We start from the raw sequence: 23,770 nt of genomic DNA on the forward strand, positions 1-23,770 counted from the left end.
CGATATTTCACAATAGTACCATAATAATAACTATTATATTTTAAATTTGACAGATTATTTTTTGAAAAAACCAAATATTTCAAAACAATTTGAATAGAAAATGTAATTAATATTTTTTTACCAAGTAAACGAAAAAGGCTTTTTGTTGTGCGCTCCCTAAAGTCATTATAATTATGTTATGGCATACAAAACAAGTAATGCAGCGTGCTGTAGGAACAGCGGCCGGTGGTTATTAAGACGTAGACGTTCAATATACGATTCGATATCTTTGCATGAACTGGGAGGTTCTGGCGCCGTGTAACTTCCGCGTTCCTTCACACAGAACATACTCGGCGTTATTTTCTTTCGCCATTTGCTATTTCCGACAACACTCAAGTGTGATATTTAAGACTGTTTCCATGAAATAGTTATTATTTGCGCTAATGTTGCTTTAATAACTGCATTGGTGCCATTTCGCACCGGAAGATGGAATATTGAGCATTTATAAAACTATGATAATAGTTTTACACAACGTGTGTTGTAATCAGCGATATCGTCCGCTTGGAAATGTGCTATTTATAATAACATTTATTCCATCCTTTCGTTTAATCTCTTTCTATGAAACGTAGCATTACTATTATTCCGTTATAGACTGTGGCGATACAAAAACATGAATACTCATGTCTCGTTAAAACCAACGGTATGCCGCAGATATACGACAAAAGTATTTAATATTCGATTTATTCATAACATTTTTAACCTTGGTAAATATTGATAAAACTATGTCACGTCATAACAATAACTTTTTTAAATTAAACATTATATGCATTTGAATCAAAATTGAGAGTAGTATAGAGAAATGTCACAACGATTTTCTGTTATAGATACATGTAAGGAAATATCTTTAAACACTTCTAATAATGGTTTAGGTCACTTTTCACGTATGAGGGCTTTGATGTAATGGCTATCAAATGTGTACCAGATAATGAACAAAAATCTTTACTATTAATGTTGTTTACATTAAAAAAAATATTTAGATATTAACTAAAAATTAAAATTTAACTACTTTGTGCAGCCAAAGATAAAGTTTTTTTTTGTCACAGGATAGTCTTTGTATAAAAATATTTAACATGTATTGTATATAAAATAAGAACTATTTTTTGCAAGCAAGCTATGACTAGGCACTGCCCTAGTTATTGTACATTTAATTTTTTGAGGAAAATCGTCCCAACTACCAATCTCTTTTGTCGTTGAACGTCTATGCTGCCGGGAGGCAAGAAAACTACATTAGAAACGCAACCATGAGCACTCTAATCCTTTTCTTATAAATAAAGATAACTTGGTACGAGGGAGCCGTTATTACTAATATGCTGATTTTATTTTGTCATTTATAAATGCTGTTTATCGGGTGTGAAGAGGCAAATCCGTGAAGACGCTAAGCCTTGATCTTTTTATAGTATTTAAACCCTAGAAATCCGGAGTTTCGGCTCTTATGTATAATATATATATATTTTATTAATTTTTTTTTTGATTTTTGTACATAAAGGTCTAGGTCAATATTTTCTTCAATTACGATAACGAATCAGGAATGATGATCACCGTTGAAGTAACAGTGGTCAGGCTATAGAGCACGCCGAATAGATGGGCATTGGAGCCTTAAGATTCTGGAGTGAAAACCATAGACCGCCAAACAGTAGAATGCTCATCTAGTAGATGGATAGACGATCTTTAAAAAATTCTCGGATGACTGGATGCAGACCGCTCTCCACTGGTCCTACTAAAAATATGCGGAAGAAGCCGATGAAGCAGGGGACATCCGACGGGTGAAATGGTATATACTGTAAAATACCACAAAGCAGCATCAAAATGCAACAGGCTTAACCAGTAACATCCTATTTTTGTATATTTTAATTAAGGCATATGATTAGCCCGTATTCTGCAATTAGAACTACCCTAACAATAAAATCGCTTCCTCGTTCGTCGTGCTCACTCCACGCAGCGAGACAACTGCAGCATGAACTGAATTTAAAGTAGCTCTTAGATCCGCAATCTAGAAAGTGAGTTTGTTCCTTAAGCAAACAACACCAATACGCATGGCGAACACGTTGACAACATCGTTTTGACTCCGTTTATTGGATATTTAGGAATTTATAGCCTGAAAGTAAATGACTCAATTCATGACAGTATAAACTTTTGAGATCTTTCGAAAAAATGTATTGTGGAGTAGGTAACTGTAAAGCAATTACGGAACTGAGTGAAAACGTTCAAATGATGGCGTTAAGTATAGACCCAGATTTTATTTCAATTACCTTTTAAATCATTATTTCGTTTCGAATTTTGTGCCACATTCTACGAATGTTCTGTTTATTGTCGCTTCCGTGATGACTATTCGGGTATTTGTACACAACCAACAAGCTACATCTTTAGAGTGATTAAATGGGCAAAGTTGACATTATTGTTTATGGTTCATTTCTTTTAAAATTTTTAGATAACAACAGTATTAAAAGATTTGCGTAAATCATTGCGATCCAAATGGCTTAATTGAGCTATTACATTCGTCGAGTTGATAACATATGATTATAGTTTACAAAGTAAATAATCAGCTCTACTCTTCATGATATACATAAAATTTTAAAAGATGAGAATGTCTAGTGTGCTATAAAACGGTACATCACTTTCGAAAATAAAATACTTTATCAACATACAGAACTATTTTAATTGACGAGGATAACAGTATCAACAGAAAGTAGAGCTAGATCATTTTGAATGCTATGGCAATGATTCGTACAGATTTTTAATTTTCAATATTAAATAAATGTTATCTTTTATTGATGAAGTACAAATTCAAATCAGAGCTATTTCTTAAAAATATTAGGTTTAAATTCGTTTTCAAGTGGACGAAAGAAATATCTGCATAATCGATGTTAAAATCAAGTGTGATGTGAAGACATTACAAGTCATTAGTTTAAACTTAATTAAAAAAACAACTGCGAGAGTTGTAATAAAGTTCTTAATGAAAACTAGTACCTATTTAATAGTATGATACTTGTTTGTACTTTGAAAACTCAAGTAAGATTATAACCGGTAGCCAGGCGTTGATTTAAATAAATACTTTTAATTTACAAGTTGCAATACGTGATCGCAGAATATAAAAAATAGAACCATAAATAGAGCGTGTAGAAATGATCTGCCCACTAATATTACACGGTTTGCGGTAGATCATAGCGTTATTCTAACAAATTTCTGGTGACAAACGTGCAAGTTTACGCTCAGCTCACAGTCTATGATTGAATAGCGGTAAAGCGTATAACTGCAAGAAAATATGGGGCAAGTGAATACATTTAAATAAAATTATACGCGGGGTAAATCGATAAAACGTGTTTAGACCGTGTTCAACAAAGTACGTGTTAATGTTTTAATTATATTTTATATTAAATCGTAAGAGAATTCAACAAAAAGGAGTATCGATCTATTTAAATAAAGAGGGAAGTAACAAGGTACATCTTTATTCTAGAGTGGTTAAAGTGTATAAAGTTATCGTGATATTTTAGTTAGTAGTAGTAGTTAAGAGCGTAGATTATAACGATCAAAAATATTTAAATGAAGTATTACTTTACTAGGTTGTTCTAAATTATATGATCATAATTTAGCAATTAATAGAATTAAACAAAATGATGATGTATGATGTAAACAAGGAGCGAGAAGATGAGCGGTCGAGGAAAACAATAAAGCTTTTGCTTCGGTGAAGTCGTCGGCAGCTCGAGTGTTTCTGGACAAAGGGCACTTTCCTTTCAAAAACAATAGTGCAGCTCGCGAGCCGCAGGGCGGGGTGCCGGCGAGCGGTGGTGGTCTACAAGCAGCGCGCTGCGCCCGAGCAGTCCCGCTCGCATCGTCGCCGCGGCAGTACGCGCACGCCGCGCCATGACACGACTAATCTTCCCCGTACTCGCGCTCGCCGCCGTGACCGCCGTCGCCAGTTCCGATCAAACGGGACCTCGTATTTTAGATTTCAACCCGTGGTCTTGGTTACCCAGCAGTAACCGTTCCCCGTCGGTAATGGATTACTTTTTCCCGCCTTCTAGAACACCGAAAAATTCAAATCTTGACCCCCCCGCAGACCGTTCGCCTCCAAAAACTACATCTACAGTAGTTGGCGAAACATTAACGACGGCCTATCAGGAACGACCTACTACTCTTGCCCGAAAATCGGCTAACAAATCTAAAACGCCTTTGTCGACGTATCACACGACCGTTTCCCCGAAAACTAAAAAGAATGCACTAAAAACCATCGACATAAATGCGACCGAAGACATTAAGACCACACAGTCCGTTAGGGGCGACGACGTGACACAAGATTTATTCAAAGCGGCCGTCACAACTTCCACTGCCCGACCTACGAAGCATTACACTATTAGGCCAATCGTCCGAACATCGACGGCCACGGCGGAGGAAACTGAATCTACTTTAAATACGAACAGTGATAAAACTGAGACCGTTGCCGTCGAAACCGTGGCTACGACCGTCGAAGACGCCAAAGGAACGGCCCCAATGTTCAGTACACCGGAATCCAGATCCACGGACGCTGATACTGCGAGCACGGGCACAGAGTCCAGCACATTGGTAGACAGCACGATTGCGGAAGACCTCGATAGTCGCGAGGGTTACTTACCTCTGCGGGACAAACCGCAGCAAACACACGTCAAGATTAACGATCAAACTAAGAAAGAGGTAAGTTATTTCGCAATATCCTAAATTAACATGTTTATTTACATTTTGCTATAAATTTTGTTATACAATTCCGAATCGGTGCTGCATTGATAATAATAAATATAGTCAACCGGTTTTTGAACGCTCCTGAACTAAACTATTTATAATATGAAAGCCACGGGAGTACCGGAAAAAGGAAATGCTTTTTCGTACTGTAAAGATGCAGGTATCGTCGAGACAGAAAACCGGTAAGTTGAAATATCGATTGATTAATTAATAATTAAGTTATTAAAAAAAAGCTAAGTATTAACTGTTCTTTACTACTTTTATAACTCACTTTCCTCTATCAAATATGACAGGATTGCAGGAAAAGTATAAATAAAAATTACAGCTAATTAGAATTATGTTAAATTTGTTGTTGGCCGGTTATTATACGTGGAATAAGCTTAATTACGAAATAAAATTTTCGTTAATTTCTATTAAATCATATTGACTGACGATTTCGTGTCTTTTCGAACTTATACGCGGAAACTTTAAAATAAAAAGCGATTCTTTAGTTTTGATTATTAATTTTTTTGAGTCCCTTCTGTCGGGTGGAATTTAGACTGTTTAGTGTAATATTATATCTGTTTTCTTTCTATTAAACCATTACCTTTTGTGAACTATAGTGATGATATTTATTGATATTCTGATAAAAACTGCGCTTTAACAGATATCATTCATTAGTATTCGTGAATTCAGTATTTTTTAGAATTTGCGACACATTTTTTTTTCCAAAAGCAAAATCTGAGCTCTTATATTAAAAATATTTTTATGACTAATTCATATCTGCGTGTATTAAAAAAACTTATTTGAAATAATGAATTAATGATTTAAAAAATATAAAAGACCAGTAAATCACATGTACAAAAAACATTATAAGTGCTCTATACAGTTCTACTTTTATATTAAAATGTGGCTGCGTAAATATCGTTCGTATTTTTGGAACGAAATAAATCGATTGCAATAAAAAACGAATTCCGAGAAAGCCTCTTAGTGTCGTGAAATCAAATTGACTTAAATTAGTGCATAAGGTAATACCAATATTTATGTTATATCATAAAGCGATGATACAAAAAAAAACTCGACCATAGAAGAGAAAAATTTTTCAAAGTACTTTTACTTGCCTGTTGTAATGATTGTAAATTATAAATAGGCCATCTTGTGATGAAGATAATCCAAAACAATGTAAAATAATCAGCAAAGCGTAGTAAATCAAATTATGTACTGTCCAATATAAAATTTCCTCATTTACTATTTTCCGTCGACGTATAATGATTTTTTGTGTGTGAGTAATATTCAAAATTTAAAAAAAATAGAAACTTTTTTTAAGCACAATAGCGAACAAATTTTGTATTCATCTTCAAAACTATTTTTCATAAATCCTATTATTTCTGTGCTATACAAAAACCATAGTAACAAAGAACTCCATTAAGGTAAAGTTAAACAAAAAAGCAAGCAATTATCGGGTAAAGTCACCGACAGCCAGCCGTTAAACTCATTTGCACGTTGCACAACATTGAAGAAAAAGTGCATCGATGTATGAGTTATATTAATTTTATACGTTAGGGTGCAGATGATAGATTATGTGGGCGAGACCTCTTACCATCGCACAGAGTGTAATTGGCAAGCATTATTGAATTCAAAATTGTTTTACTGGCAATGAAACTTCCAGAAAAAGTTCAATACCTCTGTATTGTTAAAAGTATGGAATATTTCGATTTAAAGAAGTTTCCCGTATTTATAACACAAAAGCAATTACCAGTTTTAACAATTTTAAAATTGTTGACTGAAAGAGCGTAATTGTAAAGTTGCATTTATACAGATTAACCTTTTAAAAGGAGTAAAATGTATATATTTTTATTAATGTAATGTCAAATTTCATTACTATTTAATTCAATGTCAGTTTCTGTGTTTTTTACATTAATGTAAAAAATCAGTAACTTTACCACGGTTAATGCTTGGTTTTGGGCTTTACGACCAGCAATGTCTGAAACGCATGTTAAATAGAAGTATGTCCACAAACAGAAACCCGGGCGTGCATACGATGTATGTAAAATGACAATTTGCTCCCATGTAAAGGCATCCTTAGCTTATGTTCATAAAACGATTGTGATCACATTGTGCATTTCCTGGTATTATCCGGCGACAGAGAATACATGATTATAACATTATTTGGAATAAACTACTAGTTTAAAAACAAATCTAGTTTATTATTCTTAAAAATCTCTGGTTTCTAGTTTCATCAAAAACAACATCCATGTGCTGTTCATGAATTACTTGTAAAACTGATGTTTCCCATATTGATTATCAAAAATTAAACTACTTCATGCGTTAAAACATAAAAGCGGCGTAAACATCAAAATCAATTCTACTAAAGTATAAAAACTGTACGAACCTTACAAAATAAAATTCCTTAAAACTAAAATAACGATAATTTAACACGAAAAAGTACTAAAAATGGATAGCACAAATTTGCTAGATTTTCACGGATCGTCGTGAATGATAAACATTAGTTAAAGTTAATATTTGCAATTCGTTCAACGAGTGAGAATTTGTAATATGGACGATACAAGGCGCATCGCATGCTGAATGCGGATCTGTTTGGATCATTTCTCACTTTCGCGAGTGAACAATTATGTGTCCGGCATTATCGGAACTTTAATAATCGTGTCTAATTAATCAGTACGCATTATTGTTAGAAAGTCGATAGTGGTATCGGTTTTGCGGATTCGAAGAGAAAGGGTGATAGTACCTAAGGTAGGTAACCAAAGATCTAGGTTATAGCAGCCGCAAACAGAAGTAGATGTGGGATTGAAAGTATTTTATTGAGCTTCAACGTTATAAGAACAGACGCATTGTTTAGTGACCCTTTGTAAGTGTTATACGAAAGGACATTGAATGAGATTTTTACATATTTTATACATGTGGTATTCCTACAGTTTATAGTAACAAATACTCACTTTATTTGGTTATGCTGAAGGATACCATCGCCAGAGTGCAACTCCCAATTCAAATTTTACTTTTTTTTTAAATATTAACAGATATGGACAAAATAAACGTACAATCAAAACTTTTTGACTTCAGAGTGTCGTTTAGATACAAATCATTTATCATCATTTCAGCCGAAAGACTTCCACCGTAGGACAAGGACGATCTATAGATTTCTAATAAGACCGGTTGAAAGCTTACTGCATTGCATATAGCGTTTTCGAATGTCTTTGATGAGGTCGTCTGTCCTCCTTATGGGTGGACATCTAACGCTACGCTTGCTGTTCCCCGGTTTCAACTCTAGAACCTTAAGGCCCCAAGCAGCCATCTATTCAGTTCGTTTCTGAAGCTATATTAAAAATTTTAAAAATAGAGAGAACAGGGCGATGCTAGATTAAAATGTTTATAAAGTTAAATACAACGGGTTTGTTATAAATAGATCGTATCTCTTACAATCAGATTACTCTCCATTGGCAAAATTGTTTTGAAATTTAAAATGAAAGTTCAATTTAGAATAAAATGTTCAATTATCAAACAGAACGAGAGTTATTTTGGAGTAGCCTTCTTGGTTACATTATTAATTACACATTACGTAACATTCACCAATTCCATTGTTCAACGGCTGAATCGAATTGCTTTGTCTAAAATCTCGCTTTTCTAGATGTTAATTATATCGGCCTTACGCGTGTCATGGTTATTTTTTTTTAATTGATGTTCGCTTTGATTTAAATCGTAGCACATCTGGCTTTCACCGACACATTTCAACTGAGCGTCATTTTCTTCGTGCTTATACTAATTTTGCAATAGCGTGTGAAAATTACACATCGGACGCGTTTGATACGTGAGCGGTAGTAGGACGCGGCTAGTATGTCTACAGATCAGGACAAAGCTGTAAATTTAAACTAAGCTAGAGGTATCTTTTACTTTGTTATGCAAAGTCAGCATTAAATACCAATGTGTCAGATTTTTCAATTCACTAACATCAGTTATAACGGCTGAACGGCAATTTTGCTATTTTGAAATAACGTGTTAATAGGTGATTTACATAAACTTTTATTAATGAATTTTGCATAATATCCATGTTAAAAAAAGCAAAGTTAAAACATCAACTATACAAATAAATGGAGACAAACATTCAAAACTATTATGTTTTGTAGATCGTATTGATTAGATTCCACATTCACGATTTTGTCATTACAAATAGCAAAGCTCCAACAACCGCTAGATAAGATCGCAGATGCATACCTATTCGACTATTGTAAAACATTTCCTAAAACAAAATAGTTATCTTAAATACTACAACTTTTTGTTAATTTAATTTAAGTAATTACTGATACTAGTACTCATGAAACGCGTGATAAATATTAGACCTCGAAGGATAAGAGCAGAAAATAAGGCCTTCCGGGTACCACCACAATTTACCCCCACAATGCCCAATACATTATTAATAAAATTCTGTAAATTTTACTATATTCCGGTTAAATGAAACATTAAGAAGAATCATAGAATTAGCGATCAACATAATTTCAGCAGTACGACACTTATTATGTGCAGCAGTGAATTTCCCGTCTCTCTCTCATTTCCAATAGGACACGTTCTAAATCTTGCCATCCAGCATTTTCCGTATTCCTTAACAAGGTCATTAGGTGACACGATACCGTATTATAATCAGCATGATGTTTCCCTAAAATTTACTTAAAATATGAAGATTATCGAAAACATAAAAGCTTGAATCAAAACGTGGTGAATCATAGAAAATACACGGCAATTAAAATCAAAAGAAACAAAAACTTATTATATCATCATTTTAACATTTCTGTCATAATATTATAACTACTGGACATAAGTGTTCTCGAAATATTTACTATATGACCGGTTGGATGCTGCTTTTATCAATGACCTTTTACAGGGTCGTCTGCCCACCTTGTGGGCGGATGTCTTGCGCTGCGTTTACCAGTCCGTAGTCTATGTTACAAAACCTTAAAGCTCCAAAACAAACAATTGATTTGATGTAATTATGAATCTATTCAATCAAAAGTATGTTTTTAAGAGGGAAAGTAAAATGATAAAAAGATGATACTTGAAACAGGTTTCCGTTTCCGTGCGTTGTGCTGTGCGTGCGACGGGTTTACTTCGATTGCTCGAACATTGTTTTAAGGCATAACACTACTGTATTTATTGCGCAACAGTTGCGTGCAATTAACAAATTCAGTCTATTTAAGCGATGTTCAATATGTTTTCTTCACGGTCTGTTAAACAATAAGCGGTAACTAATTAGACAATTAAAATAAAAAGATAAATATTTTATTACTTCTATCATGATATCTCTTACAGACTTTCAAAGTATTTCTTTTATTTCAATAATTATCTCTTTAAATTTCATATTTCGTATATTGTCGTTTGCAATGCGGGGTGTTAAAGTTTACGTCGTAAACTGTGAACTGCTTGCAATTGAACTCCACCTAAAAAGCAGATAGATGACCATGTTAAGGTCATCGAGACACGCTGAATGCAGGCCGATTGCTTGTCTTAATATATATGGGGGTAGCCAACGTCCAGCAGTGGCAACGGCTGAAATGATAACTTTTTTTAAAATTAATTAACTATCATATACCTGGTGGTTATAAAAACTATTTAAATTTTTTTTACTACAAATATAGTCAAAAAAAATGATCACACCCATATCGGGAACAAACTTGAAAATAGAAGATCTAACGCTGTACATCCTACAACCATAGCCGTGCACTCAATCACGACGTAACGATCTCACATGTTTATTTAAAATGAGTTGTGTTTTTCGATAAAAGTAAATGGTCGAGAGGTCTCGTGTCGCAGGTATGCGAGCCGCTTAACGTCCGGTAGCTTTAACGGTAGCATCTTCGTACCAGTTAATTGGAAATTGTAAAAAGGAGCGAATAATGCAGACCGGCCGCACGAGACCAACCTAACAGTACTCGACCCAGGTTCTCATTAAATTTAACAAATTTTACTAATACAAACGAAAAGTAAAATACTACCGGCTGAAGTGTTAAGCTTTTTCGGAGAATATTTAAAAAAAAATGTACATTTCGCCGAATACAAATGCGCAATAAAAGTAATATATGCACAAACGTCTACAGATTGATAGCAATACGTCTCTTTACATCTTTTTAAAAGGTTAATAAGAACAAATTATTTACGTGCCCAAATGACCAGGGCAGATGCCTCGTAAAATGTAGAGTTACAAAACTTTACGAATCACCATGTTGTTTTAGACGGACCTGTCTTGGTAATTGTTGTTACCTTCTTGTAGAGGGAATAGGTCTTTTTATCCTCCAAGGGAATGACTGGATAGTGTGTGATATTTAATCATTCTAAAATCATTTAGTGTTACAAACAGAAAACATCCTTAATGAATATATCAACAATATTCTTCCTCTATCACTTCATAAAAAAACTCCTGTGTTCTTCTTTAAACGATCTCACAACAGGCATTCAAGACAACCATTTTTCCAACATAGTTATATACCTTAGTTTCATTAGATACTAGAGCCCTAGATCTTATCCAACGGCCGAGGCCATTGCCACCGCGCTCAGACGCAAATAAATGTAGCTGTGAAATATTTGCAAAGTGAAACCCTTTGAAACACGGAGAAAGTTTTCGCAATATAACGCAGGTGAACTAGCGATCGAGATTTTATCAATACATTTATTTAATGGTTGCAATTTTAAAATATCTGTTTAATTAAAATAAATTGTAATTTAATCGCGTGATTTTATTTAAGCATTTACTATAAAAAGGCTTGTATATGTCATGAAATATGAAACAAAACAAATTTGGACAAAATACAAACAGTGTCGAATAAGGGACCTTTATATTATTCAACTATTTTTGTAAACAAAATGATAAATTTAAGCCACTAACCTTTGAAACTGTATTTAATACGTTCAGAAAATCACAAGTATTGCTACTCGACTATCTTCCGGTATATAGTTCCTGAGTAATAGTGTGTTCTGATTTGTGAGAACGATCACCTCGACATGGTGCCGAATTGAGGATATTGTATAACAAAACATTTTGTAGCAAAATAATAAACGAGACATATCACCAGGTAAAGCTCTACAACGTACTTTTTAAAAAGCTCAAAAAATTTGCTGTTCTACAAAAATAACACATATTAGAGGAGATTGCTATTGAAAAGTTATTAAGATGCATATAAATAAATCATTTAGGTGAAATAAATATTTGCTTGCTATCTTTTTCATCTAAAGAGAAATAATTTTGCATAAAGTATTAATTGCCACATATAATTAACTTTAAATTATATCGAAATAAATGGTTAAACTACATCGTCCGTTGATCGATCAAAACAGCTTAATAAACAAATACTTAGTACGAAAGCGAAACCAACAAGTTGATTTACAATAGAAAGTGTATAAAATCAATTTTTGTTACTTGCTACGTACACAATTAAACTAAATATTTAACAGCACAAAGGTGCAATAGAGCGACTTTACATTGAAATATTAATTACAAGTAAATTTATTTAAAAATAACGATAAACATATTTATGCACGCTAAAAGCATAAAATACACTTTTATAAGTTGCATATAACACTGCACAAATTTTAATGTATGTATCCCTATTAAAGGGGTACACAGCTCTAGCCATAACTATGCAAGCATTTAACTAAACACTAATAGATAAATAAAAGATAAAATGTGTTTCTGAACAATGTTAAAACAAGCTACAAAAAATCCACATTAAATTAATTACAAGCAAGACAATGCACGGTAATAGAGGATTTTATACTTAAATACTTCGTTACAAGACATTTCCAGATAAGGTTGCAATAAGAATAGTAAAACGTTTACGGGGTTGACAAACTGTCGAAACCGTATTAATAGATATTAGGTTAACTTAATCCCGTAAGCAGTAACGGTATAATGTCTATCACAGACGTTTTAGTAGATATCATATCTGCCGACAGGCAACTAACGTATCGCATCATCTGTGGCTAATTTATTTGCGATAAATGCGGTTTTACGGCATTTTATGTACATATTATACAGATATTAATTTTAAACCTTTTTCTAAATTTGTAATAATTTAAAATTTATTTCCATTTTTTTATAATTGTAAGCGACAATACGTCGTTACAATAATTCTATTTTTAAAAATAGGTGTTTGAATTTTGATACTAACAATTTCACCGCGTTTAATTTGAGACGGCGCTGTTGTGGCATATCCTAATTCTTGCGTTGAGTTCGAAAGTTGGCTTGGACTATAACATCACTTAAACAGACTGGTAAGAATACGATCAAAGCGTTTATCATCATCATTTCAGTGGTAGAACGTCCACATCAGCTTTCTTCATAAATTTAATTTCGAATGAGAGCCTTTACAAGCACTCTACATTCAGCGTCTTTCGACGACCTCGACAAGGTCGTCTGTCCACCTTGTGAGTGGACGACTTGCGTTTGCCGATCCATGGTCTTCACTCTATGACCATCAGTGCCAAAGCCTTTGCGGCTTGCGCGCTGCTATTTTGTCTTAAAAACCCCCTCCACTGGTTAAATTGGTTACTTTCGTAAAGCGTTCACCTTATGGTAAATTACAGCTAACCCATAACTGTTGGTGTTGTACAGGATTTAAAATTAACGCTTCAGTCTGCAAGATTTTTCTTACACCCACATGTTATTTATTTTTGGAAATGTATATCTTGTGAGTCAGGCAATATCAGCTTCAAAAAAAAAATTAAATGATAATACTGTCATATAGACATAAAACAATAAAAATAAGAAATTAGAATGTAACAGAATGTGAAATAATAAATAAAGTAAATAATAAATAAAGTAAATAAATGAATAATTCGAAATTGTAAATTAAAAATTGTAAAAGAAGTAGCAATCTAAGAGAAATGGTGAAGAAGAGGACATAAGCAGACAGAGAAAAGAATATGAATAAATGATTAAGTAAAACAGTCCCAACAGAACCCAAGACACGGGGTTGTATATTTAAAAATATATATAAGCTTCACGCTACTTCAACGGACGTGCGTATTTCAATTTAAATTTGTATTTAGACTTGTATGATGTGGTTACAAGTTTTAAAATTTTTATTTCTGAAATATATTAACTATTTGAAAAGTTTAAGTAGTATAATATAACAGAAAGCTCTATCATTCACGTTTCTGAAGTTTGCACTTCTAGTCGATTACGGTATAAAATCCTGGATGATGGTGATAAAAAATAACTACGAGCACTTTATTTAACGATATAGAAAAAAAATTAAAGAAGAATTTTTACCTCTGCGTATTTTTATGTACATGCAACTATATTTACTTTAGAACCCGTTTCTCTCGGTAGAGTAAATTATTTTAAATTGTAAGCAAACAGCTGGACAGGGTTAATGTTATCTTTTAAGAGCATCATGAATTCCACTGCAACCTAATGACTCGAGAAAGCGGCGCAGTAGCCTAATAAAACTGTTGTTATAGTCTTAAAGAATTAAAGTTCTTTGAATAAATATGAACTTTCAATATTAGTACTTATAAAAATCTTCTGAATGTGATCTGAATTTATAATAGCATATTATTAACATTATAAAAATATTTATTAGCTTTCATTATCTCTTGCCTTGTATACTGTCAAGAATATTTTTTCTTTAATTGACTATCTCGATTCATTTTTTACGAATGCTGCTTCATAAATGTTCAACGTATAATTTCCAAACAATATTCACTGTTGAAATAGTAGTGAGAAGGTCACAGAACGCAGAACAGATGACTGCTGGGGCCTTAAAGTTCTGGACTGGACACTACGAACACGCAAACTGAAGGCAAGAAGAAAGAAAGTCTATGGGAACGTCCTCTGATTAAATGATGATGATTATGAATCACTGACGTAAAAGAATCCGCTGAACGGTTTTTTTAACTCAATTATCAAGCCCAAATTGTCTAACCATGGGAAATGTGCTTCCATTATGAGGTTTTAACTGAAATCTGAATGCGATTTATGAAGATGAATTGCTAAAATCGATTGTTGAGTGAATGAGAATACGCTTATAACTTTCTACTTCGCAATTATCGCATATTAATAATGAACCACCCGCTATGGCCGCTGTGCGCTATTGTTAAAGTGACCGCTCCGATCTAACAGAATGCCATGCGCACAATAGCTTAAGACGTAATTTAATAAATGTCATTCCTTATACGAAATACTGTCGCATTTTAATGATCGCAACTGGCGAAAGTTTCGATGGCTTATATATTTTATTAAAGCGATATAAAGAGCTTACGTTCAACCGATATTACTCTGATACGGATATTTTTAATATCCCTCCATTGTATACAATATACAAAATTTATTGGACAAGCAGAAATATAAGTAGGGCACTGATTTTGTAGAAAAAATATACTGTACATTTTTGGAAATAAAAATGATTATAAATATCTCATAATTACAATAACATTCGTTAATTTCATAAAAAAAACTACAAATAAAAACCAGAATATTAATAAAAGTGGTAAATTCCATATAAAATAATTGCAGTTTCTATCGACTTATTCAAATAAAAAGTAAGGGCAGTGGGAAACACCGCTATTATAAAACATTTACAATAATAAATGGTTGATATAACAACAGGATTTATTTCATGAAATAAAAAAAATGTTCTAATTCATTGCAAAATATTGTACGCTACATGAAAAAAGTTGATGTTTTATTCTATATTCTAAATATAATTAATAAAAAAAAGTATTTGAATTTCGAACTCATATCGACTATGAATAATTCGGCCAGTAAGTCACACGTAAAAATAACATTTTCTCCTCCTACATATCTAAGGTATGGCGATTTCCGCGCGATAATAATCAGAACATTAAGGTACATACTTCACGTACACGACATACGTCTGAGATTAGCGGCGGCCCGGTAAAGGTTGAGAGACAAAGAGTGGAAACAACGCGCACTCAGATGTGGGTTTGATTAAAGAGAAACCCGGAAACATTTCGATCTCGATCTCGGCGACGCGCGATTTCACACAGTGCAAGAATTTGCACGAGCAGCAATTTGAACGTGCGCGAAAAGAAGATCTGCTGGTTAAATCCACCGTTACTGTCGTTAAACAAGCTCCGTTTAATAAATGCTGAGCTGGCCAACATTCACATATGATAATAAAACGAAATATTTGTCCTTCTCACAAATCTGACCACATTCTTTTTTCTCTGCCAATTTACTCTGCTTTTGAATAATATTTATTATTCCCTCCAGAATTAGAAATTCTGCAAATAATTTTTTTAAGTAATTTTGAGATTTATTGGCCGAAGAGTCGATGCAATTTCTCTCTCTATTTGCGTATTATATAGGTTGTTTGTTTATAGGTATGAAAGATTTAAAGGGTTCACCCCATTGTTAAGCTCATTTGTTAGCAAAAAGCTTTTAAGATTTTACAGCTATTTCCAATCAACCTTTATATTATTTTGAAATTTATTACATTTCTTTAATTTATTTCAATGGGTATGCGACAGGGCAGTAATTTATTAATTTTAATTTATATTCGACCCTCTCGGGTGCCCTTGTGTCGGACTACTAAGCGGATATTATCGACGAGTGACAACCCAAGCTAAGCTCTACTCGTGGGGGCTCTTTCCATGGAGTGTTCACTGCAGCGATCTACAAGCTCGACGACCTCCCATTCCGTTAAAGTAGCAGTACGCAGCGGCCAGAGCTAAGGTTGCCCCGGGAGCCCTCAGACTTCGCTATTTAAAACGAGATTTTATGCTATACTCTGCACCCTGCTACTTCAAATTCGCAGTCTGCAAATGCCATTTGGTTAGCAGTGAGATTACGATAAAAAAAAAATATTTATGGCAACCTGAAATTTCAAAACTCTTTGGTTTATGTAATCATTAGGTTATTTATTAATTCAGAAATTTTGGATTGGATGTCCTACACATTAATTGACAATAAATCAGCTGTATATTCACCTATAACTAATCACACCTGCCTCTTACAGAGTTACTGTAACATTCTATATTATCTGGTAAAGAATGACTAAAGATTAAAGATGCCTATAAGACATTAAGTTCGCGATTACACAATATGTAACAAGGGAAAATAAATAGATGAATAAATAAATAAATTACTTTTGAAGTTGACCCATATTCTTTAATATTTCCTCGTAAAGTCGACGAAAGAAATGTCATTAGAAATAGGGCTAAGGAAGCGATTAGCTTATCGGGTACAAGAACAGTTGCAATGCGGCATAGCTGCGAAGCGTTCTGGCGTCCGGTTTAAGTAACAAGTACTTATAAGACTATAAGCAAGTCACTTTATGTCATCTACCGTAATATGCAGGCTCGCAAGTTTCTTGTGCAATAAATCATTAGTTACTGACATACAACTATTTATCGATCAAAATCGTTGATGTCTATTCGAAGAAAGTTAATGTCGTAAATGCTAAATATAAACATTACGTAGATGAAATGACGTTTTAATTGCATTATTTTTGATAAAAAAAGATAAATATGTATCAAGATTACATAAAGAACATATATCTGTCTTTCCAAACAAAATCAAGGATTTGCGATGTTTCTTTAACATTTGTGCGTTTAACTTCAACCCGTTTAAAACGGCTCCTACAGTGATCCTAATGCCAGACTAGCCAAGCTACCGATGATGATAATATTATAATCTATTCATAAGTTACATCTTCATTAATGAAATCTTTAAGCTTGTTTGATGTTTAATAGGTTAACTTAATTGAACCATAGCTAAAGCCTTGACCACAAGCAATATCGGAACCTTAAGACTGCTCCTCGATAATGTCAAGTATTTTCTATAGTTGTTCAAAAGTTGTATAGCGCTTATACGGTATTTAAAAATAATGTAGACAGTATTATTTTTCATTATTGCGGGTATTGAAAAATAATAGTAATGCAGTAGATGCTTTAATATCAAAATTAAAGAAATAATATGGTCATCACTATGTGTCAGTCGATAGCCAAAGATCGCCACGACGACATCATATAACACAGACCTATAGATAACACAAGTAAATTTATTCAGTTACTCATTTAATAATTTTATTTAACATTTAATATGAATATTGTGATTATTTGTGTATGTCAAAACAAGTATGCCAGACTAACTCAGTTTGAAAGAACCTAGAATTATCAAGCTCCTTTATTCATTCCTACATAATTTACACTCAGAATTCGATTCTAGTCACAATTAGTGCTATAAAAATATTTCCATCCAGCAAAACGTATGTCTTGTGATTTTGTTCAAAACTGTAACTTCTCATTCTTTTGCATTAAGTATTAAGATTAAGATTTGAATGTAATAATAATGTTACATGTGGACCGACAAGATGCAAAAACTAACGATTTGCGTGCAAAGATTGCCTCGACTAAGCATCATATGTACAGTGTAGTCACACACTCTGAATACTACGTGATCGACGGATGCGCAGGAAGTACGCGTACTTATGCATGTGGCAAAAGTACTACTTGTTAACGTTTTTAATCTCGTTATGTTCTTAGATTTGCTTTCTACGTCGCGCATCAGTCAACACGAATGTTCCTAATAAAGCGCAGTGTCACATAGCGGTTCAAGCTTTTTTCCCTTTCCTTACCCAATTCCACAGTCCGTCTCCGAGTGAGAGACGCGCGGAACGTAATTGCGTATAATAAGACAAAATAGATCTCATCAAATCGAAATGGACGTGATTAAAGGCGGACAATCGTATTTTCGTTAAATGCATTTTCAATTCGAGATCAGATTATCTCTATCTTACACGAATTCATTATATCCGTATTGATAATTGCGAGTTAAATCGAAAGTTAGTATTATAAAAGCGGATTACGTGCGATAACTTTAATCTAGTTCACTTTTCGTTTCGAAACTGTAATGATAGCATCGATGATAAATAGTGTACTCTCTATAAAAAGTAGCCGGCGACTATATACTTAAATAGGAAGATTGCCTCTCACTGCTAACTATTCACGGCCGGTATGGGCTCTCTGCGCCGCTCTGAACATTTTTTTATCAATTTCCTATTCGTTTTATAACAAGTTTTATTTAATTTTACTTTGAAGCCAACGCAAAAAAGAACCACTCTTACAACGTAATCCGAAAGGCATATAAAACACAAACAGCACGTACAACTCGATGGGTATTGAATTTATCTTTATTGCTACAATTTCTTTCACCCGCAAATTAACGTTATTACACACCGCGGTATTATGATCCGATCTCTACACAGAATCTGGTCACAATCTTGGAAACGTGACCGCTGTTCTTGTTTGCTTTGCGGTTGAAATGGCTATAAGCAGACGAAAGTTTCAACCTACATAGGGTATCGAGCACGTATGTATCACTCGACTGACAATTTCCCCGCTTTGACGTAGGTCGAACTTTATTTGTTATACTGGGCTGCCGTCCGGAATGAATGCAAAGCTTGTCCGAGATTTGCCGACCGCGAATGCTTATCACGCATTAAGCGAGATTCGCATGTCCGCACGAACAACGCACGCGTGCCGCCGACCGCTTCAAAATGACAATAGATTTTTTTGTTATATACGGAATATACACACAAAAGGCTACTAGTGATAAAAATAAAATACAGTTCAAATTCGCTCAGAACGATTATCCATTTTAATCAATCTAAATTCTCTATAGATGTGTGTGTAAAAGATTTCTTTGTACTAACATATCTCTGGAACCATTAGACTTAAAAACTTGAAATTTAGTAGGCATACTCGTTTCGGCAAGTACAAGTCAATTCAGAAAGGATTTTACGAATTTCCATCCGCAAGGAGGGTTCATTATGAAATATGCATATTTTCAAAACCTAAGTCTTATACGAAAAAAACTAGACCCAAATTATTTTTTTGCCTCTTAAAAATTATCAAAAACTAATTTTATAAAATTACACCCACAGACGAAATCCAATCTACGCGAAATAAGTGGATAACAGCTAGTTTTAATAAACTAATAACATAATAATAAAATACAACTTATACTTATTATAAACATAAACTATTGCTCTATTTATTATTACCCTAAAAGTAACTTAAATTACATGGCGGAATTTCTAAGTTACAAATAATTAATACCAAATCTAATTATAAACAAAATAAAAATGTTTTACTACTGTTACAGTATGTACAACATAAAAACGAAGTAAAAAAACAAACGGTACCAAATTTCTTAGCTCGACGAAATAAGAAGAGACATCACTGCGAAGTCGTAAAACTTTTCTCTTTTGAAACTTATACTTTTTATTAAGTCTTAAATAACAGAACACTTTGTTATGTTTTTGAACATAAATTTATTAAATATTATATTAATAAAACCAATTCAAATAAAGAATGCCACGAAACATTGAATCGTACCCTGTCGCGTATAATAACAGATCTTTAAATACACCTTATACCTTCGTCTTGCGGCTGAAATGACCACGATGACGATTTAAAGGTGGTGGCATTCGTAATTTTTTTGTCATTAATGGTTCGCAAAAGCAATGTAATCAAACATAACAAGTATAATTATAAACAGATTGCTCGTTCTGAATTAAACTTACATAAATCTTGTCACTGTTTTATCATACAGTACAATGCATACAGTGTGTTACAGTCGAAGTAATAGGTGAAAGTTAGGAGAGTAGAATTCAAAGGCCCTCATCATGCGGTCTGATAACCTTAGACCGTATTGGAAGCGACACAATGCTAACTAACAATAAACCATGGAGTCGGACGCGATGAAACAGCCTTTTCATTTTCTTAAATGAGTTGCCAGAGGAGTTATCTTCCTTAGGTTATTAGACACCGATGGAATTGAATCAATAATCGAAGTGGGCAGTACAAAACTTTCTAGTGGCTCGCCGTTAATAAACGCATCCATCGAGCATAGTGAATCGACACAATATTCATTAATTATTACTTATTTTACGATTAGAAACCAGTGGTGCGTATGGATTATACGTGGGTCGGTATATTCATCTTATTGTTAAGATATATGTCACTGACTGTTGTCTCAAGTTCACTATAAAAGTTTTTATTTTCATTACCGAAGTATTTTTATAAATTTTTGGCTAAGCAAACATTGGATTTTTTTTAATTTAAAGTTATTTTTTTTTTGTTATTTAAAGTTAAATTAGTTATAAAAAATAATGGAAAGTTCTGTAGTGATTAAATATCTTCCAATTTGTATCTTCGAAATGGGAATTAAGTAAACAATAAGGTTAATTTTGACATGTGTATAAAGGTGGTTCGTGCAGTCACGTTTATACCATTTGCAGTAGTCGACCAACATGCCCTTCACCCTGGCATACAATACCGGTGGTATTATAGAAAATCAAATCACGAACTGTGTAAGTCCTAATACGGTCATTCATGATTTGAAAAATGATTTACACTAAGTCAACAAATTATAGAGAAATGGTTATAATATTTTATTATACATCCAAATGTAACGCAGTTAAATTCTCACGCATAGTGAATAAAAACTTACAATTTGTGTGAAAGCAAAAATATTTTTCAAAACCGATAGTAAACAACTTTATTAGTTATAGCGAGTAAAAATGGTTAGATGTTTAAATGGATGAATGTGTAGCCCCTTTGTAACCACTTTGAATTATTTTTGATACGTGACATCGTTTTTTTTTTTCTGAAATGTGACGAGCTAAAAACATTAATAAGGACAAGATATTAAAAAAAAATTATCAGATTTTTGACAATGCTTTTGCTTACTATATTAAACTAATGTTATTATTTCTGAAACTTTTAATTTTTGTCACAGGTGAACTATACATTAATCGACTATCAGGAAGCTATACGTTCACTCCTTTAAAGCTTTGACACCTATAACCATCATTTGCAGATGAAGGTTTAACGACGTGACGTTCATATGTGCAATAAGTGTAAAATGCATGGTAGCGTGTACGCTAGCCGAAGGTGAAATGCATCATTTTCTTATTTGCAATACACAAGTAGTGGTGTGCAAGATATTTACCGTTAGATGAGTAATAAAAGAAGCGTTCAACATTGGAGTAGATGATCGAGCTCGATTGGAAAAATTCTTATTTTGGAAGCGAAGGGCTCTCAGAAACGAAAAAAAAGGTTGTAAAGCTACCAGACCGTAACGACGTCATCTTTCTAATAGAATACAATAAAAACAAATTAAAACAGACGAAACACTACGTGTCCGTTTAACGCGGTGAAGTAACAGTGCTTGTAAATAAAAGACAGTTGTGGGAAGGAACTGTAAACGCTCCCGATGCCCTTTTTACTATTTTAATATTCATATATTTACTCTTTATTGTACATTAATAAACAAGTAAGAAAATCACACGTAATAGGCTAAAAAATGCGGTGAGTTCACCTTAGTATCTGATGATATCTTAGGATTATTTTAATACAAGTATGCACCCATTTTTCACGGATTTTTCGTTTGTCTTTTATACATTATACACTGTCAACAAACCGTGTAAAATGTCATAAACCTAATTTTAATTATTAATATACTATTATTACATAATATTGAGCAGTAGTAGCTCAGCGGTAGAGACCTGAGAATTGCGATCGAAGGTCGCGGGTTCGATTACCGGGATACAAACTTACTTTGTGCATTAATTGTATCGGATTGTAAGTGCTCACAAACAAGTTTTCAGAGGATGGACAGCAGCGTCCTCTCCGTAACATAATACCACATTGCTATCGCCAACCTGCCCCGCCAAGTGTGGCCATTATGGTATGTCCTTGCATAGATATCTTTGAAGGAGGCATATGGCTTGCAGCGGGCATCTATGGGCTGAAACGACGATTATATAATATAGGGAAAGTTTTTTTTTAAATGAAATCAATTCACTGTACTTAAATTAAAATTTCTTTCGCCGTCTACTGGCAAAAAATTGTTTTTGTCGCAGCAAGTAAAAAGGTGTTTATTCCATTAAACAATTATGTACTTCACTTGAAGCCGTAAATTTTAAACGGTTTTACTATAATAAAGTTGACTTATAGTTAGTTTAAAAAATAAAATATTAAACAATAAATTCGTGTGTTAGAAAAAGGAACACTTGCTTACATTACGTACTACTAGACCGATATCATTACCAAATAATGTTTAATAACTGTCGTTCATTGCTTATGGTTATTTTGTAACATAAAGAGTTATGATAGCAGCGTTACGAAAACATCGTTATTTTCTACGAAAGTTTCTATGGGAACGTTCAATAAAAATTTTAAGTTATTGTTAAGTCTAGATAACCCGCAAAATCTTTAAAGTAATGTATTAACTTCTAATACTATAATTTTGTTAGTAAACTCGTTTCAAATTATTAAAATTGGCTTGGGAATGCCGATGAGAAATTTTGACTTTTTAAAAGTTAACTTTAACTTCACCCTTAAGTTGAATTGTGTAAATAAGTTTAAATTAATTTACAGTAATAAGTAAACAAACTATCAAATTAAAATTTTGGTAAAATAATTAAACAGATATGTAGATCGTAATTCCTAAGACAGATTGAAATCTTTTTATACAAAAATATTCAAAGTGAAGCCACTAATAAATTTGTCTTCGAAATGATTACATGTCAAGGGTACATTCGACATTAAATATTGTCATCTACAATGGCATATGAAAGCATAAATCTCAGAACTGCGAACGTGAATGAGCGCATTCACAGTACGACAGAATTACGAGATCAAAGGTTGAGGCGTGTTAGCTCAGGGCTTTTCAGCTAAAGCTGGAATCAATTTAACATAGAATCTAAAGTAACTATGTTAGGAGGTTATAGTAATCCAAGAGAGCCGTCGCCGGTCCGTTATTCGCGGTTCACGCGGCACCGTGAGATTATAGAAACCTATCACTGACACTGGTGACTTTATATGGCCGTTAATACGAAGAAAATACGCGCTCTGTGGAAAGAAGACTATGGTATTAATGTCGGTGAAAATTGTGCCCTTACGACGACAACCGAAATGACTGGTCAAGACCTTTACTTACACAATAATGGTTCTAATTAGATCAACCGAGGTGATCTTTTCTTGTAATAAAGCCTTTTCATTT

The 23,770-nt window shown here is 33.4% G+C and overlaps 2 protein-coding genes across 2 annotated transcripts in view; one reads left to right on the top strand and one right to left on the bottom strand.

The window, feature by feature from the left end:
- Positions 1-23,770, bottom strand: part of LOC137923186 (elongation factor-like GTPase 1) — a 94,223-nt gene that overhangs the window by 30,819 nt on the left and 39,634 nt on the right. The window lies entirely within an intron of this gene.
- The window catches only part of dsx-c73A (doublesex cognate 73A), a 49,007-nt gene continuing 29,137 nt past the window's right edge, over positions 3,901-23,770 (top strand). The window contains exon 1 of the mRNA XM_068766362.1: positions 3,901-4,707. Within this exon, the coding sequence (XP_068622463.1) occupies positions 3,901-4,707 (807 nt within the window). The remainder of the gene's footprint in view (positions 4,708-23,770) is intronic.

The sequence above is a fragment of the Battus philenor genome, unplaced genomic scaffold, assembly GCF_028537555.1.
Source record: "Battus philenor isolate CCGP_79_NKW_IND1 unplaced genomic scaffold, ilBatPhil1.0.hap1 SCAF_21, whole genome shotgun sequence".
NCBI classification, from domain to species: Eukaryota; Metazoa; Arthropoda; class Insecta; order Lepidoptera; family Papilionidae; genus Battus; species Battus philenor.